The 19,821-nt window shown below is 36.1% G+C and overlaps 1 protein-coding gene across 1 annotated transcript; it reads right to left on the reverse strand.

Moving 5' to 3' along the window:
- Positions 1–414: 414 nt before the first annotated feature.
- LOC131944887 (peroxidase-like) lies at positions 415–18,729 on the reverse strand. Its single transcript, XM_059305765.1, has 17 exons — positions 18,269–18,729; positions 16,063–16,193; positions 15,439–15,559; positions 14,500–14,670; positions 14,386–14,442; positions 13,531–13,594; positions 12,370–12,476; positions 8,245–8,340; positions 7,829–7,927; positions 6,127–6,276; positions 5,451–5,607; positions 4,748–4,822; positions 4,110–4,213; positions 2,615–2,822; positions 1,578–1,753; positions 1,018–1,117; positions 415–499 (listed from the first exon to the last, which is right to left on the reverse strand). The coding sequence occupies exons 1-17, from the start codon at positions 18,339–18,341 to the stop codon at positions 433–435; spliced, it is 1,956 nt and encodes a 651-aa protein (XP_059161748.1). The 5' UTR covers positions 18,342–18,729; the 3' UTR covers positions 415–432.
- Positions 18,730–19,821: the final 1,092 nt, after the last annotated feature.

Consider the following 19,821-nt stretch of genomic DNA (forward strand, 5'->3'; position numbering starts at 1 on the left):
AGACTATTTACCAATAGAAGAGATTAAGCTAAATTAATCCGCAGCTGTTTGTGATCCGTAAAACTTTTCCAGATTTTCACCGAAGTAGACCAATATATTTTTAAAATCCTGTACTGTTCATGATTATCTATTAACACAGGTACACAATTGTACATGTTTTTTATTAACATACACGGAGACTACTTTATTTTTACTTGGTAACAATAATTTATTATGTATAGTTTGAATAAATATAGATTTTCAATTAACTTCTTTTCCAGCTAAATTTTTAAAAATTTCAGTGTGAGCTGCGATATAACAGTGCAAGTTCTAAACATTATCAACATTTTATATGTAAGTGCTTGAATCGATAATAGTGGTTTAATATTAGTCAGGAAAATTTATTTGTTTTGAAACTTAAGATTGATCAAAGTTTTTAAAAGTTCTGCTAATTTAGGCGAATAATGTCAGGTCCAGGTTTTGCTCTTTGATCTGGTTACATGGAATCTCAGGATTTGTTCTGAAAATAGATGTAGATACAAGGTTTACACAGATGGTAATTTGGTAACCCAACATTGCTTCTCCAACTGGTAACCCAAGTGGCAACCCATTTTTTTTAGTGGTAACCCAAGTGGTAACCCATCATTGTTTTACTGGTAACCCAACATTTTTTTACTGGTAACCCAAGTGGTAAACCAACATTTCTCCATCAAATGGTAACCTACGTAAAACCGAACATTTCTTCATCAACTAGTAACCCAAGTGATAACCCAGGTGATACCTCAGGTGGTAACTCAAGTGGTAACCCAGGTTGTAACCTTAGGTGATACCTCAGATGATAGTCCAGGTGATAACTCAGGTGGTAATCCAGATGATAACTCAGGTGATAATCCAGGTGATACCTCAGGTGATAACTCCGGTTGGTAACTCAGGTGATAACTCAGGTGATACCTCAGGTTACCACAAGGTATCCACTAACTGCTCTACATCCCCCGCCCCCCCCCCCCCCCCCCCATGGACCAAATAAAAAAGACTTACTCTGAAGGTAAGCTGAAGACATCTGCTGTTAAATTTGTCAACTTTGAGTTGCTACAGATAACATTAGCCAGCCTCATCTTCCTCAGTGACTTTAACTGAGCTAATAAAACAACAACAAAAATTTGAGTTAAATAGCAACGTAAATATTGTTTAGTTTACTGAATTTTTTTTCGAAAATAAAAAAAAAAAGTTAACTTTCACAAGTTATACTTAAATAAACATTTTCAATTCATTTACACAATTTTTTTTTTCAAGTAAATAAATTCACTAACTCCCCTTAGACGTAGATTAGGAGTTATCGTTTGTAGTTTACTTTGGTAAATATTAAGCTCACTACAATGTAGTACTGCTTGCTTTCCCCTGATTATACTAACCCTAGTCCTAACCAATTACCACCCTTGAAAGTCGCCAAAAATGCTAGCCAAATTAAATCCTTCAGATCGGTTACAAACCCGTGCATCTCTTTTGAATTATTATTAGCCCTATCATATGTTGTAATACGTTTCTTCTCATCGTTAGATCCCTGATTTTAATTAAATGTGGAGTAATTAATTTCTTACCATCATTAAACCCTAGGTTTTGATTGTACGTGTCGAAGAAAAAGCGGTCGCCAAATTTAGTGTTGAAGAACTGGATCCCAATGAGACATTTCAAGGTGGGACCAACACTAGCATCGTCCCCAGTTTCTATTGGCTCATACAGAAGTCCCGTAAATAGGTCAATGTCGTGCACAGACCTAAAATTAGAATTATTGTTCAAATAGAAATCATATAGTTTGAATAAAAAATCAGTGAAAAAGAAGAACAATAGAAGAAATTAAATAGTAAATCTAATAGAAGTAAGCTGTAACTTCTTAATTATAATCAGTGGCGTAGCGAGGTCGGGTGTCACTTAATGGTGTCACCCCCCCCCAGAGGCGTAGCGACCCTTCCCGGGGACAAACTTTCAAACTTTTGATTTGCACCCCTCAAGTTTTCGATTTGCACCCCCCCCTCAAATTTTCGATTTGCACCCCCCTCAAGTTTTTCTCTATATATTTTACTATTTTTTGCCTTGGTGTCACCCCCCTAAATGGTGTCACCCGGTGCGGTCCGCACCTCCCGCTCCCCCTCGCTACGCCCCTGATTATAATTATGGCGCTTGTTATGCGAATGTGTTTGTTCTAATTGTATACTCAAGTATTAATTAGTCCGAGCAGCATTTCTTCGGCGCCATCCGCTTAAAGCACGCACCCACCGGACACAATTAGAAAAGAAAATGTGTAAAAAATATTTACTTTGACCATTGTTCGCCTCTTCTCTCTCAAATCTCCCACAAGTTTAAAGTTCACCCCCCCCTCGGGTGCCGAGAAATATTTTTTAAAGAAACCCTCTGTTTAAGCTGTCATCTGGAAAAGACTTCTTTACCTACTAATCATGCCTTTGGCGCTCATATACGATTTTTTTCAGTTCCCTATATTGCTAATTCTTTCCAAGACATATAGTTTATTATTTTATCGTCCATTGTGTCGATATTTACATGGTCTATAGAAAATACGTATCGTATTCTCAGTTAACTAGCTGGGTTAGATCAAGACCCCAGGTATATCTCCACTCACCTGTAGACCTTGGCCAGGTCCATGCTGTTTGGTCCCAGCACCTGCACATCAGAGAAGTTGCTCGGAGGGCGCAGACCGCAAAACGCCCTGTACTGCGAGTAGGGCGCCAGTCCGTGATCTCGCCCTCGTTGGATGTTCAACGAGACGAGATCTGTGCCCTCGCCGGGGCCTCGCTTTGGTTGAAACATGAATTTCGTCACATCCTCCACTGGGCGGTTGAAGGGGGTGGGGGTGTGTGAAATAAAGCAAGATATGATGGGATATAAAATGTGAAATATAGCAAGGTATGATGTGATATAAATGCAATTTTTATGCAATGTATGATAGGATAAAATTGTGAATATAGCAAATTATGATGTATAATGAGATATAATGAGATATAATTGTGAAATATTTTGATGTGTGGTGAGATACAAAAGCGAATTAATGGGAAAATTCGGTTGAATGTAGTTATAAATTAGCAGAGAAATAAACAATGCGTGGTGGATAGAAAGTGTGACATATAAACGACGTATGGTATAGCTTATTCGTGAATTTGAGGCTAAATAAAATGTGAAATTAGCGATGTTGGTGAGGTATGAAATTAAAAAAAAAAAGTGAGGGAATTTATAATGTGAATGTAAATCATGATAACTGATGTGAAGTATGAATGATGAATAGTAAAATGTGATGTGTAAAAAATGGTATTCTGTAAATGTCAAATATATACATTAACGTGTGGAAATAATAAGTTTTGATGTTTGAGGTGTGATGTGTTTTACATTTTAAGTCCCCTGTGAAATTTGGATTGTAACTTACGATATGTAAAACACTATGTGTGAAATAAGACTATCAAAGCATGGCGTGTGGGTAGACCAATATGTGAAATATGATGTGTAAAGCACGATATGTGAAATATGATATATACAAAATGATGTTTGCATTATATTACGATATGTGAGCCACGTTGGGTGAAATATGATGTATACAATATGATGTTTGAATTACGATATGTGAACCACGGTGAGTGAAATATGATGTATACAATATGATGTTTGAATTACGATATGTGAACCACGGTGAGTGAAATACGATGTAAATATGTGATGAGTAAACCATAATGTGCAGTATGTGCTGTGTGTGTATCCCATGCAACCAGCCTCCTACCAAAATTGGGGTCACTCTGCTTCACCTACCAACGTTGCGGTCACTCTGCTTCACCTACCAAAGTTGCGGTCACTCTGCTTCACCTACCAAAGTTGCGGTCACTCTGCTTCACCTACCAAAGTTGCGGTCACTCTGCTTCACCTACCAAAGTTGCGGTCACTCTGCTTCACCTACCAAAGTTGCGGTCACTCTGCTTCACCTACCAAAGTTTGCGGTCACTCTGCTTCACCTACCAAAGTTGCGGCCACTCTGCTTCACCTACCAAAGTTGCGGTCACTCTGCTTCACCTACCAAAGTTGCGGTCACTCTGCTTCACCTACCAAAGTTGCGGTCACTCTGCTTCACCTACCAAAGTTGCGGTCACTCTGTTTCAGCGGTTGTCTGACACTCTCGTCCACGACCCCACAGAGGTCAGCCAGCAACTCGTCGTAGTGTACCAGGCACTCAGTGGGTCTATGCACGTGAGAGGGTGAGTGAGAAAATATTGAGAACATTAACATTTAAAAACTAATATTTAATTATTTAATTGTTCACATTTTAGACTTGGCGATTATGGTTTTAAACATTTTAAACATTCACATTTTAGATCAATTCGATTTAAAACTTAACATTTAAAAACTTTCACATTTTAGACATACGTTTTAAAAATTAACATCTTTAAAAACATTAATGATGTATAACATTCGAATTTTTAAACAATTTCATTTTTAAATGCTCTCATTTAATACATTAAAATAAATTTTAAATAGATTAAAAATATTTGAAAGTGAAAACAGTAAAAATTTATAATATTCAAATTTTAAAACATTCTTTTTTTTTTTTTTTAAACAGGTCGATTTTAAAACATCTATTGATGAAAAATACGTATTTTAAACCGTTCACATTTGAAGAAATTATAGTTTTTACGTGTCATCACGCGGATACAATAATATAATAAGACTAAAGTAGACAATTATTTGACAGAGGTACGGATGAATGAACACTTACGAATGCAATAGATCTTTCAGTCTTTTGATCTTCTCACCTATACATAGACTTTGTGGAATAGTTGAATGCCCAAACCTTAAAAAAAACCACGAGATACATACGATTTAGTAATACATATGAAAGAAGATAATGAATTCATGATGATTGAGGTTTTGGGTTTTTGTAAAACGTGCTTTATTTGACTAAGGACGGAAAGCATTTTGAATGTTTGTAAATTAAATAGAGTTAAGAATTTTAAGTCACACACACACCCAACCCCTCCCCCCACACAAACACACTCACACATTCTCTCTCACACACACGTACACACATACACACTCATACACACATTCACACACACACACACAAATGAGAATACATAGGGGATGGGGGAGGCAAAATGTTACAACCTACGACAAAATTGGTTATCCGTATTTTACTTCACTTAAATTGACTTGACTAAAAATTAAGAGAGAAATATTTGGCTACTCAGAACTTAATTTAAATACCTTAATCCATAAAGCCAATAAAAGGTAGATAACAACTACACTATACCCATATAAAACATTTGGCCAACATCAACACAATAAAACAATATTTACAATCCGTTTTGACCTAAGACTCCCATCATCAAATCAAATAAAATTATAATCCATGTCATCCATGTCATCCAGGTAATCCATGTTATCCATGTAATCCATGTTATTAACATAATCCATGTTACCTGAAGGCTGCAGTAGAAAACTCATTAGCGACAGCAGGGTTAATGCTGGGGTTGTAGAAGGTCCGGCCTTCCCTGGACAGTAGACCCATACGTGACACCGCCTCCTTGCCGAGGATGATGGGCAAATATTCGTTGTAGTTTATCAACTGATGCATGGCTGGTAGATGTATATATATATATATATATATATATATATATATATATATATATATATATATATATATATATATATATATATATATATATATATATATATATATATATAGGCCTATATATATATATATATATATATATATATATATATATATATATAGGCCTATATATATATATATTTATATAATATATATATATATATATACATATATGCCTAAGATATATATATATATATATATATATATATATATATATATACATATATATATACATACATATATATATATGTTATTTATAAAAATAATTACATACATGACAGCTTGTTAGGATTTATTTATTAAACTATATTTAAAAACAGTAACACCAGTAGAAACGCCTTCTTTTCACATTGGTCGTTTTTAAAAACAACATATTATTTAAAAAAAAAAGTAGTAGTTAAGACAAGATAACCGCTATTGGCGACCTTTAACCCAACTAGAGTGATGTGACAAACAATTCCCTTCAACAACAGAAAGACGCTCACCTATGATGATTTTTCTGGTCAGCTGGAAGATACTCTCGTCCTTGTCTTTGGGTCTGAGTGTCCGGAGTATTTTGGCGATCCTGTTGTGCTCACGTATAAAGAGAGTGTGTAGCACCCCTAGGCCGGGCTGTTCGTTGACACGTGTGTCCCCTGGTGAGCAGAGGGGGAGTGGTACATCACTCACAGAGTAGTGCTAAAGTAATATATACTTAAACAGTTGAGTATGTGAACGGTCCCTCATTCAAAGTGTTGGGCTAAACTAATATCTACTTAAAACAGTTGAGAATGTGAACGGTCTATCACTCACAGTGTAGGGCTGAACTAATGTCTACTTAAAATAGGAGTATGTAAACGTTCCCTCATTCAAAGTGTAGGGCTAAAGTAATATCTACTTAAACAGTTGAGTATGTGAACGGTCCCTCATTCAAAGTGTAGGGCTAAACTAATATCTACTTAAACAGTGAAGTAAGTGAACGGTCCCTCACTCAAAGTATAAGGCTGGAGTAATATCTACTTAAACAGTTGAGTATGTGAACGGTCCCTCACTCAAAGTATAAGGCTGGAGTAATATCTACTTAAACAGTTGAGTATGTGAACGGTCCTTCACTGAAAGTGTAGGGCTGAAGTAATATTTACTTAAACAGTTGAGTATGTGAACGGTCTATCACTCGCAGTGTAGGGCTAAACTAATATCTACTTAAACAGTTGAGTATGTGAACGGTCCTTCACTGAAAGTGTAGGGCTGAAGTAATATCTACTTAAACTGTTGAGTATGTGAACGGTCTATCACTCGCAGTGTAGGGCTAAACTAATATCTACTTAAACAGTTGAGTATGTGAATGGTCCTTCACTGAAAGTGTAAGGCTGAAGTAATATCTACTTAAACACTTGAGCATGTAAACGGTCTAGCACTCACAGTGTAGGGCTAAACTAATATCTACTTAAACAGTTGAGTATGTGAATGGTCCTTCACTGAAAGTGTAAGGCTGAAGTAATATCTACTTAAACACTTGAGCATGTAAACGGTCTAGCACTCACAGACATGAATAATGACAAGGCAGGAGCGAATGACAGTGCAATCAAGAAGGAGAAAGTGGCGCTGGGTGGGGCACACACTGCAAAAGGCTCCCTCTAAAGTGACACGCCAGGCCTTTGAGTGGAACCCCCAGGGAAAGTTTAAGAGAGGGCGCCCAAGACAGACCTGCAGGCGGAGTCTTCACGAAGAACTACAGACAGCAAAGATGTCTTGGAAGGTTGCAAAATTAACAGCCGTGGACAGGACAAAATGGAAGGTTATGGTTGAAGCCCTATGCTCCACAAAGAGTAAAGACGATTAATTAAATCAAGTCAATATAAGACGGTGGCAAAACCTTTTCTGGGATGTCTGTAGATTCAAAAAATCCCCCCCCTCCTTTGGTGTATTTTATATGTATATGTGTATGTATTTCAACAACACTATCTTTATTACCCATCACTTTTCATTTCCATACACCATTAACATTTACTACACGCAAACGTCAAGTTTGATTGTTTAAGTTTAAAAAAAAACATTCTTGTGACTATTTTAAAATGAAAAGTTGTGCTTGTGAACACATTGTTTTAACAGGTTGCTGTTTAAAGTACGTCCACTTAATGATCAAGGCATCTTACAAACTGACCATAGTTCATTCCGCGTTTTACGACTTAAGAAAATGACCCTCACCTGCTAGCTGACAGAAGTCACTGGAGTTTGGTTTTTTGATGCAGTTTTGTACTGGTGATTGGGGTAGGAAGTTTCCACCTGTTGTCTTCATAAGATAACCTTAGCAATACAATCAAGTACATTTATGACATTCGCCTTAGTTAGGTGTTATAAAAAATAAATAAACGAAATAAAGCCTTTTAAATTAATAAACACAAAAATTGTTAATTTATTATTAATTATATTCTAATTAGAAGTTTTACATTTTTTCATATTTGGCAAAACTTCTACTTGAAGATTCCACATTTAATAAATAATTTCAGAAATTGCACAAAGCAGGAAGTATAACTACAACTGTCTAATCCACAGCACAAATCTATTGAGTAGGAACAGATAACTAAAACTGTTCTTTATACTACACAAATTTATTGAGTTACCTCCCTCTCTGAGCGCCATCGACTGATTATAAATAGATCCGTACACCATAGAAGCATCCATGAAGGAGGTAATGACGTTTATCTGTTGCCTGGGTCCTTAAATAAAAATAGGGCATTATATTAGTTCATAAATTATCTGTTGCCTAGGTCCTTTGTTAGAAATAGGTCACTCTATCTAAATATATAATTCTCTTCTGGGAGCCGTTAGAAAATAAAATACTTAAAAAAAACTTTTTAAAAAACCACGTTTTTCTTGTGGACTAAAAAGTAGAAAATAAATTTTTCTTTTGTGCTTCCTCGAGCTGTGCAGATTCTTGAAATGACTGACAAAAAACGTGGGTACGTTCACCATCAAATTTCCCGACCCATCTGCCCGACCACACTAAACTAAGCAGTCAAGAGAAACCTAGTTTGCACACCTTATTTTAGTTCAGTTCTTATGCCATTTTGTTTTCTCTATTTAATTACTATATATGCAATTGATGTCCATGTCTTTGATGCTATGTAAAACCATCAAAAAATTTATTTTTACTATTTTAATTGTTTAAAACGTAGTAAGTTTTTTTATATGAGGAAACATTTATTAAAATCTAAGATTGTGCATGCAGAATACAAATTTAAAAAATTAATAAAAATTGTTCTTAAAATATTTTTATAGAACAAATCACACTTATAGCAAAGTTGTGAACCTTTTTTTTTACAAAGTTTAATTAAAATTAAATCTCTTTGAAAGATGGAAAACATCAACGATAAGTTGTAAATATTATAAACATTTTATCAGACAACCAAGCATGCTCACAAGTTAGCTACAATATTTGGTTTAATGCAGTTTAAATAATGCTAAAAGTTTATGTACACAGTATAATAGAGGTTTAAATAAAATAAAAAAATTAAAGCGACTTAGAGGCTTGACTTAGAGAATTCATCACAAGTATCTTGATAGCTTTGAGATAAGATATTTTGTCATCTTTTTTTAAAAATATAAAATTGACTATAAGATGTTCACAGACTCATAATCAGAAAGATTAAAGAATACACAATTTTTAAACAAAATCTGTTTCAAAAAGAAACAATTAACTAAATATAGTTTGTAAACTTGACTGATAAAAAAACGTATTAAAAATTTAAAAAATCACTTTTAAGGATTAAGTAAAATCATGAGTTTTCCATTCCTACTTGTCTAAGGGAAAATTCAACCTTTAGATTCAACTGGAAGCTTGACAAACATGTGATGAATCCTCTGTTGCTACTATTAGCTTTGTTCATCTTGTTGTATGACTATGAGAAGAAACTCCTTATCAGGTGCGCACATGATCTCATTCCTACGGGAACGAATGCGCTAGAACTTTATGTCATTAGAAGGGTGTATATCTCTTACAGTGCTGCGTGCCCTTGCAGTCAAACTATGAATAAGACTGGCATATTACACAGTGGTGGAATTGTCCAGAGTTGTTTTAATGGGAATACCTCCACTGTTGACAAGTAGGCCTATGGTCCCAGTAACACCCCTGTGTGACTGTATTCTTTTAATTGTCTCTTTAACTTCGGCAGCCATTCTGTTCTGTCTGTTATCACCGTTGCTATGATAGAACTTAAAGTATGTCGGATTGCGGAAGCTATTACGCTTGTACATTCAACTTAACAGACCATAAAGAAAAACTTCGTTTACCAGCAAACAGACGATTTAAAACGTGGTAATTATTTATTTTTAAATTTTTTTTTATGTAGAAAATAATTGGATGGAAATCTATGGAATGAGAATGCTGTTGATAGGGCGAGGGAAAATTTAAATTATATGTAAAAGTATATTCTTAATGTGTTTCACTTAATATTAAATAAAATTTTACAATTAATGACTTAAAAGAATACTCTATTATGTTTTGTTTTGGATTTCCAACATTTAAGTGATAAGATCTAAAACAATACCATTAGCATTTTATTTCTACAAACACATTTGTCAAACTTATTTCACATTAGAAAAACTTATTTTCTTTGTTATGTAAGGGAGGTAATATTTTATGTTTTAGTTAATTTGCCTTATCTATCTATATAAAAAGCAATGTATGTCTGTTTGTCCTTTATGCATTACTACACCTCTCATCATATCGCCGTGAAACTTTGGGAAGTTGTTGAGAATGTTCCTGGGAAGGTTTCTGCGAAAAAAAATATTTCAAATTCGCAAGGGTGGCGCCCCGGCAGGGCGCGATTTGTTTTTCTCTATATACGGTATATAAAAGTAAAAGTCGATTTTTATTTGACACCATTCATCTGATCGCTATCAAACTTTGGTGAGTTCATAAGAACACTTTAAGGAAGGGTTCTTTAAAAAAAATCATGTATAATTTCACAAGGGCGGCGCCACGGGAGTGTGCGTTTTTTCTCTATATACCGTATATAAAAATAATAAAAGTGAATTGCCGTGACACCGTTGACACGATCGCCATGAAACTTTGGGAAGATGTTGAGAATATTCCTGGGGAGGTTTCTGCGCTAAAAACATTTTCAAATTCGCAGGGGTGGCGCCCCGGTAGGGCGCGATTTGTTTTTTCTCTATATACGATATATAAAAATAAAAGTCGATTTTGGTTTGACAGCGTTCACCCGATAGCCATAAGACTTTAGGGAGTTGATTAGAACACTCTAGGGAAGTGTTCTGTTAAAAAATAATTCTTAATTTCGCAAGGGCGGCGCCACGGGAGGGTGCGATTTTCCTCTATATTTGGTATATAAAAATAATAAAAGTGAAATGCAATGACACCGTTCATCCGATAGGCATGAAATTTTTGGGAGTTAAAACAACTCTAAGGAAGGGTTCATTAAAAAATCATTTTTAATTTCGCTATGGGGCGTTACAAACGATTACTAAATTGAATCAGGCGTGTCCTCTGGCGCACTGGTAGGGTGCGATTAAATAAAAATGTCTGCTTTGGCCCCCAAAGGCTCACATGGGCTGTAATACGTTTTATTTTAATTATTAGAAAAATTAGCCAAGGTTAGATTATTAACCGGGATGTTTCTTTTTGTCCGTAAAAAAATCCAAACAGTTGCGTCACTTTGCGATGCAATTAGCATCTATTTTTAGATAATCCAAACAGAAATTGAGATCGAGCATCTAAGAATAGACCATTAGTAACGCTAATATATTGCATCAGTCACACTGATGTTCAAAACGCGTCAAATAAATTTTTTACGTGTTAAATAACAAATCCTGTTCATTTGTGTCACTTTAGTGGATGACGCAATCTGCATCATTGTTAACAGGATGCTATTTTAAGGAGCCAGGGGTCGTACGCCCATGCAGTAGTGTAATCGGGGGAGGGGGGGGGGGTGGGGGCTCCTGAGAGCGGGCCTCTACGTCTCTGGCACATGGGCGGTCACCGAAGTTTGTTCTACCATATTATTTCGGTGAGTGATTAATGTACACTCAAGGTTTTCATGCGTAGTGTAGGTAAACCCGTGTCCCGATATTTATGATCCAAGCGCAGGCATTGTTTACATTTAAATAACTCAATTTTAGAAAAGAAGGTCACGCGTCTTAAAACATATGATTGGTAACGCGTTGGTGAAATCCTTCTAATATATTTCGTCAAACTTTCTTCTATCCCCGCGGCAACGCGCGGGAAGGGGGGGGGGGGGGGGGGGGCGGGTACGCTAGTAAGTTTTAAAAGTTGCGAATCTAGATTCTAGAGTATGACTTTGAGTAAATGGGGAAGCATAGTTCATACTCTTGTAGCTTTTCCAATAGCAAAATAGTACCAACATATTTGAGTAAATGGTACCACTATGTTGTTAGGTACATTTCATTTATTATTTCTTTATGACTATCGTAGTCTATCAACCCAACACAAAAAGGACTGTGTGATTGAATTATGGAGCGTTCGGCTGCTAACTCGAAAATCTCGTGTTCCAATCCCCGCCTCGAGTCCGTAGATCGTCGCTGAGTCCACCCAGCTTTGACGAGTACTCGGCTCACGTTAGAAAGAGTAAAACGGCTGACCAAACTATCCCTATCATATTTCCGAGGTCACCGAAACAGGTGTGCTCTACTTCACCTACCGTATGGACCGTAAATTTTGAAATGCTTCTTTACCTTTTCACCCAACACAAATAGCAAACGACACTTACTTAATTTAGCTCCGTACTCTTTGGTGGCTTGAATGGACCGGACGAACTCCAAACATTTGCCAGAGAAATGTTGCTCATCCTCTGGGATCTCAATGGGAAAACAATTCCTGTGGAAAAGATAATAGGCCTGTATGTCAGAGGTAAGAGGGACGAGACATAAACACAAGCAGTTTCATTAAACTCACATACTTAACGGCCTACATGTCAGAGGTAAGAATAAAGGGGCCAGACGTATACACAAACCCTTTCATTAAACTCACATACTTAAAGGCCTACATGTCAGAGGTAAGAATAAAGGGGCCAGACGTATACACAAACCCTTTCATTAAACTCACATACTTAAAGGCCTACATGTCAGAGGTAAGAATAAAGGGGCCAGACGTATACACAAACCCTTTCATTAAACTCACATACTTAAAGGCCTACATGTCAGAGGTAAGAATAAAGGGGCCAGACGTATACACAAACCCTTGCATTAAACTCACATACTTAAAGGTCTACATGTCAGAGGTAAGAATAAAGGGGCCAGACGTATACACAAACCCTTTCATTAAACTCACATACTTAAAGGCCTACATGTCAGAAGTAAGAATAAAGGGGCCAGACGTATACACAAACCCTTTCATTAAACTCACATACTTAAAGGCCTACATGTCAGAGGTAAGAATAAAGGGGCCAGACGTATACACAAACCTTTTCATTAAACTCACATACTTAACGGCCTACATGTCAGAGGTAAGAATAAAGGGGCCAGACGTATACACAAACCTTTTCATTAAACTCACATACTTATATATCTACATGTCAGAAGTAAGAATAAATTGGCCAGACGTATACACAAACCCTTTCATTAAACTCACATACTTATATATCTACATGTCAGAGGTAAGAATACATTGCTCATACATATACACAACCACTTTCAGGAAACTTACATACGCCTACTTATATATCTACATGTCAAAGGTAAGAATAGAAGGACCAAACTTTCTTTAAACTCACAACGGGAAAAATAGAGGGGCCAATGTATACAGAAGTCCCCTCATGAAACCCGCATATTTACAAGTAAAACCCTAAAACCTACGTATTTGTAATTAAACACGTAAAACCCTACAAAACTAACTGTTTGTAATAAAAGAAGTACAAACACTACAAACCTACCTGTTTGTAATAAATGGTGGATAGCCACCGTTTGGTCCACAACATTTTATAGCGCTGTCGATTTCTGTCAAATAGTAAACGAAAAATAAATGAATTCAACGCTAATAGCACCTTTATATATATATATATATATATATATATATATATATATATATATATATATATATATATATATATATATACATACGGTTTTTAGGTCATGTGACCTAGTGACCCAATTTCATGACCTACCGTTTGCAATAGGTATGGGCGACATGTGTTATGTACTGCAAGATCTACCTGTTGCTATGGAAATGGCCAACAGGTCATATTTAACCTTCTGACCCCAATTCATGACCTACCTGTTGCTGTAGGTCTTGTATTATGTACTGGCCCATGCATGACCTACTATAGGAATGCCAGACTGGTCATGTATGTTGTACCGCCCCCATTGTATGACCCACCTGTTGCTATATATGTGACAGCAAGGTCATGTATGACCTTCTGACCCCAACTCATGACCTACCTTTTGCTATGGGCATGTCCCACAGGTCATGAATGACCTTCTGACACCATTCATGACCTACCTGTTGTTGTAGGTATTCAGACAGGTCATGTATGACCTTCTGACCCGACTTGTGACCTACCTGTTGCTAGTTATGTATGACCTTCTGCCATCCCCCCTCCCCGATTCATGACCTATCTGTTACTGTAGATATGACAGACTGGTCAAATGTGACCTTCTGACCCCGATTCATGACCTACCTGTTGCTATAGGTATGGCCGAAAGGTCATGTATGACCTTCTGACCCCCACTTATGACCTACCTGTTGCTAGTTATGTATGACCTTCTGCCCCCCCAGATTCATGACCTACCAGTGGCTATAGGTATGGCCGACAGGTCATGTATGATGTACTGCCCCCATTGCATGACCTACCTGTTGCTAGTTATGTATGACCTGCCCCCCTCCCCCCCGATTCATGACCTACCTGTTGCTATAGGTATGGCAGAAAGATCATGTATGATGTACTGCCCCCATTGCATGACCATCAGTGTGTAGTTGGTCAGCTTTATGATGGATGGGTGAGCCACATTGCTGACGTTTCGTGCACTGGGTAAGGGAAGGCCATCCTTACCAAACTGACGCGGGCTATCTTCTCCTGAGATATTGAAATGTAGTATAATCAATACAACATATTCTTAGCATAGGCTTCTTCAGTGTTTTAAGTTTATGAAAGTGACGTTCACATACGTAATAGGGCTTGTAAGTCTCGGTCTCTCTCGGTTAAAATTCGAAATCTTATTAGCCAGGGAGAGATATAGATTTTCTAACTTAATTAAATAGTTTGAACATGATTTCCAGTGATGACAAAATTTGTTTCTAGACCTTTCTTTAAGACTTTAACTTACGCAGAGTGCTTAAAATGCAACAATGATACAATTTATTTTACTAATAATAGAATCAGATTAAGTACATGATACAGATTCGAATAAATAGCTACAAACTGTGCGTTGGTTTAAAATAACCAGAAATTAACGTATGCTATATTTTTCTTTAAACTAGCCTACGATTTGTAATTTATTATAATATGTGTTCACGATTTTAAATAACTAACAATAGCGTAACTTTTCCAGTATTTGTTTTACCGATTTAATAAAAAATATTCGCATTTGCTTTGAAAAATACTAGCTGTCAAGTAAGAAAACGAGAAGTTGGTGATCTACTTACATTTACACATCCTATACAAAGGCCAACAAACACAATGTTATTTTAAAAATATTCACATTTGTTTAAAAAAAAAATACTAGCTGACAAGAACGAGAATGAAAAGTTAGTGATTTACTTATAAGCCCTATTCAAAGGACAACAAACACTATGTTTATTGATTTTAAAAGTATTGCATTGCGCGACTAAAAAAAAATCGTACCGTCAGAGTAGGCAGGGGGAAGCCACGTAGGGACAGCTGTGAATGAAGCACCCAGGTTCCTGAAGTTGTTGCAGCTGCCATCAATACTCCGGTACCTGTAACTGGTGCAGTTGAAACACCACTGTGGGGGGGGGGGGGTAGGAAAGAGGGGGTACAGTTAATGAGACAGATGCAGTGGGTATAATTTGCCTTATTAATTTAGATTAATTAAGAATGACTATTAGGTAATACACAATGTTAATATTTTCGGGTAAACAGCCTATGGCCAAGTGGGTTTCGTGCATTTGTCCCATTCGGGCAAGTTTCCATTGGGGAAATCGGCCTTCGGGCAAGTGTTTTTCGGCAATTTGTCGTAGACCCATCTGTAAGACCAGGTTTAGGACCAGGGTCGGAGCCAAGGTATAGGATATAGTACATCAACAAGAAAGAACATCCTCGGATACATCCTGCTGATGTTTACTTATAATTACCAAGACAACCTCGGATATGCCCCGCCAATGTTTATTTATAATTACTAAAGCATCCTTGGATATACCCTGCCTATGTTTATTTATAATTACCAAAGCATCCTTCGAATTTACGATGTCTATGTTTACTTCAAAGTACCATGAGATAATGACTTACTTCCGCTTTCTTCCTGAGTAGAGCGTACGGCCGACCCCTGAAGCTGCCCGTGGCCATGCCAGCGTGGGTAGAGGCCAACACGAACCAGGACTGTCTTTGTCTGCGGTTCTCCACCATCGACATGGTCATAGCTAGGGCGTTGAGATAAACATTTTTGCAGTGAAGAGTGATCTCCCATCGTTTAGGTATGCGACTCAAGTTTAATTATCTCCCTTTTTATTAGATACGTTATGGTAGTATTTTTTGGATATTTGTCTTGTTTTTATTTACACATTTTATAACACTGTTTGAATAACGTTTCAGTTATAGTACAGTGTTATGGTGATATACGTTCGTTTTATGGCATATACTTTTAAATCATCCCCCCTCTTTTTAAAATCAATTATTTTATTTACTTTTTATATCTATAATTTTATTCTGTTTCTTCTTCTATTTTTAATCAATTTAACTTTACAAACGTATATTTAAAATCGATTTATAATTTAAACAAAAAAATCAAAACAAACAAATCAAGAATAGTTATTTTATCGAAAAATGAAAAATAAAATAAATCCCGTTTTTATTTAGTACAATGTATGCTTCTATTTTGGTTTGATTATTTAACTAAACCAGTGTTTCTTAACCTTTTAATAAGGTATCGAACTCCACCAGTTTCATAAGCGCATTCACCCAACTTTTCTTAATAGTTCTATCGTCCGCACTGACAAAATCCATTTGTAAATTATGTGAGTCGGGTGTGCGTCTTGACCTACGTCGAATCCCTGAGACTCGCCAAAACCCTGGGGTTTGATGAAACTCAGTTTAAAAACCACTGAACTAGACTAAAATCTTAAGGCTACAAGTATCCTTAAAAACTATGTTTTTCTTAATTCTCATATTATGACGACCTTACTTTTATTTGGTTATTAAAAGGAGTTAAAATAGTCAGAGGCGTAGCGACCCTTCCCGGCGCCCGGGGACAAACTTTCGATTTGCACCCACCCCCTCGAACTTTTCATTTGCACCCACCCCCTCAAACTTTCGATTTGCACCCCCCGCTCGAACTTTTCATTTGCACCCCCTCAAACTTTCAATTTGGCGCCCCCCTAAGGTCGGCGCCCGGGTACATATGTCCCCCCCCCCCCCCCCCCCCCCCTCGCTACGCCTCTGAAAATAGTCGACCAGCGACTCATTCTTCCATTTAAACCTTCATGATCCGATGGAACAACTTTAGATGGAATACAGCATTTATTTGCAACCTAGTAGCTTCCCTTTAATCGCGAATGCTTTAGCTTTAAAACCTATAGAGAGCTATTATTTTTCTGTTCATGTGTGTACATGCCAATGTAGCAGATACGACATGATCAATGTAGTTTAGTTCAAACGTTTGGATGTAACATCCATATACCAGATGATGTCCCCATTTTACGCCCATCTGGGGAGTCTAGAGTTATCAGTTTCGTGAGAGAAAAAAAAGTTGCCTAAAATTTTCTCAACAAAAACTACGTACATGAAGTGAATATCACGCTGCCGAAATCCCATTGTATATACTAATACACAATAATCACGTTAGATAGAAAATAAGGGGAATTTATCTCCCTTGAACTTTATCGTATATTCTTTTATAACAAAAGAGAGGCGTGGGGGGGGGGGGGGGTTGTACTTCCAAGGTTATAGTGACATTTTTATTAGGTTTTTTTTATATCTGCATTTTTTAAACAGAATAGAATTGTATCGAAGAAACAATTGCGAACATAATAAACACAAACACTGTGAGTAAAATTGAGCGGGAAATTTGTAACTTCTGTAGGAAACATTGATTATATTTTTTGAGAAATCGGAAATTGCATAAAATACTACTTCCGGTCACCGGAAATAGTTCACAATTTGACAGAAAATATCGAATAAGATCATACAGCTAAGTATTAAATTTCGCCTAGTTAACCAAAACAGTAGCCTACTCAAGTTATTTGGTATTTAAGTAAGCCAGAAATAAAGTACAACTTCCGGCTATCGGAAGTCACTTAATATTATAAGTGATCCATAATCACATACTGGTGCATTACCTTACATTTTAAGAAAATCATTTGTTTTCTTCTTTTGAGGGCTAAATTATGTTAGTGCTTGTTATTAAAACGTGTTTTTTTATTTTTTAAATACCGTATTCACAAGAATTTCTGTTTGAGGGTAAATTAAAAAAAAAAAAGTAATGACTAAACCTACTTACCGTCATTAGAATGTACTGCACTGAAAACATGTGCGAAAACAAGCAGCCAAATAAACAGTCGTAATTCAGCCATAGCTATAAATATATTTACTTTCTTTTGGTAAACCAACAATATAACAATATAATTGTATTTTGCCCAAACTAATAAGGATTTTTTCGTTTTTTTAGTCCACGTTAAAAAACTTTTTGTCAAGTGAAAATAGCACAAAAGTCATTTCCGATTTGTAGTGAATGGACATTTTTGTGAACAGAGGTGCGTTATCCAATACATTGTTTCATACGATCGGTTTTATAAGCTACCTACACCAAACCTTGCAATGGACGTCAAATACTGCTGTGTTCATCATACTGACATTTATCTCACACGGTGCATAGCTTCAGAAGAAATTCACCATTTCTCACCTTATCTATACAACACTCGCGAATTCTCGTGTAGATCTCGGGAGTTCGTACGAACTAAAAACCGGTAAAAAAAATAACCTACTGAAAAGTGTTAAAAACAAACTTCAATATCAACGCAAGTAAAAAAATAAATGTATAACTTTATAACTTTATCGAATAAAAAAAATAATTATTACATTTAGATGAACGTGTGTTTCGATATTACTGTCGCACCGACCTCACTACGGTTTCAAAACCTATGGGGTAGTAATGGCGTATGTGGGGTGGAGGGTGGGGGTGATTTAATTAATTTTATCTCCCGACATCAACCTCATCTCCTGTCATTTATGGCTTAGCTTTCTCAGTTACGATTTTTTTAGTAGAATGAAAAAAAAAAGATTTTTCCTTTGACGTCTGTGAGGGTGAAAAGGACAGCTTGTGAGTGTTAGAGAGTAAACCTGGTCAGAGATTGTTGAAAAATGTGTTGGGAACACGCTTAGCTGGGTGTGTGTGTCGCAAGAGCAGCACGCGTGTGGGGGGGGTGGGGGAGAAAGGACAAATGCGTGAGAGTCTAGTTGTAGATATTTTCAGTCATTTCGACTCAACGGTTAAACATGATCCTTGCAATATAATACTGTTTATATACACACACATACACACACATAGACACCCACACACACCCACGTCCACGCCCCACACAAACACGCAGGCACACACATATGTATTTAGGCCCTATATATAAATATACAAATATGTATATACACATTTACATATTGATGCATATATATATGTATATATATATATATATATATATATATATATATATATATATATATATATATATATATATATATATATATATATATATATATATATATATATATATATATATATATATATATATAGATATAGATATATATTCCATTTTTACACATACAAACACACATATACATATACATATTTATAAATTGATGCATGTATATATATATATATATATATATATATATATATATATATATATATATATATATATAATATTAGTAGAGAATTTTGTATTCCAACCCGTAGGATATAGATACTGGCTGATGTTATTCAAAGAGAAATCTGGCTATCAACTGCATAAAGTCTCCTCATATATCAATCAAACATAAGCAACCATCATCCACTATCAT

This window comes from Physella acuta, unplaced genomic scaffold (assembly GCF_028476545.2).
Source record: "Physella acuta isolate Inbredline_101_S28 unplaced genomic scaffold, ASM2847654v3 ptg000512l, whole genome shotgun sequence".
NCBI classification, from domain to species: domain Eukaryota; kingdom Metazoa; phylum Mollusca; class Gastropoda; family Physidae; genus Physella; species Physella acuta.

Excerpts from the sequence above, each read along its gene's own strand:
- LOC131944887 (XM_059305765.1), bottom strand. The coding sequence starts at position 18,341 with ATGGCTGAATTACGACTGTTTATTTGGCTGCTTGTTTTCGCACATGTT. Across the intron at positions 14,443-14,499 it reads TGCCATACCTATAGCAACAG|TCATGCAATGGGGGCAGTAC; the intron begins GTAGGTCATGAA and ends GCAACAGGTAGG. Across the intron at positions 8,341-12,369 it reads AGAGTACGGAGCTAAATTAA|GACCCAGGCAACAGATAAAC; the intron begins GTAAGTGTCGTT and ends TTTTTATTTAAG.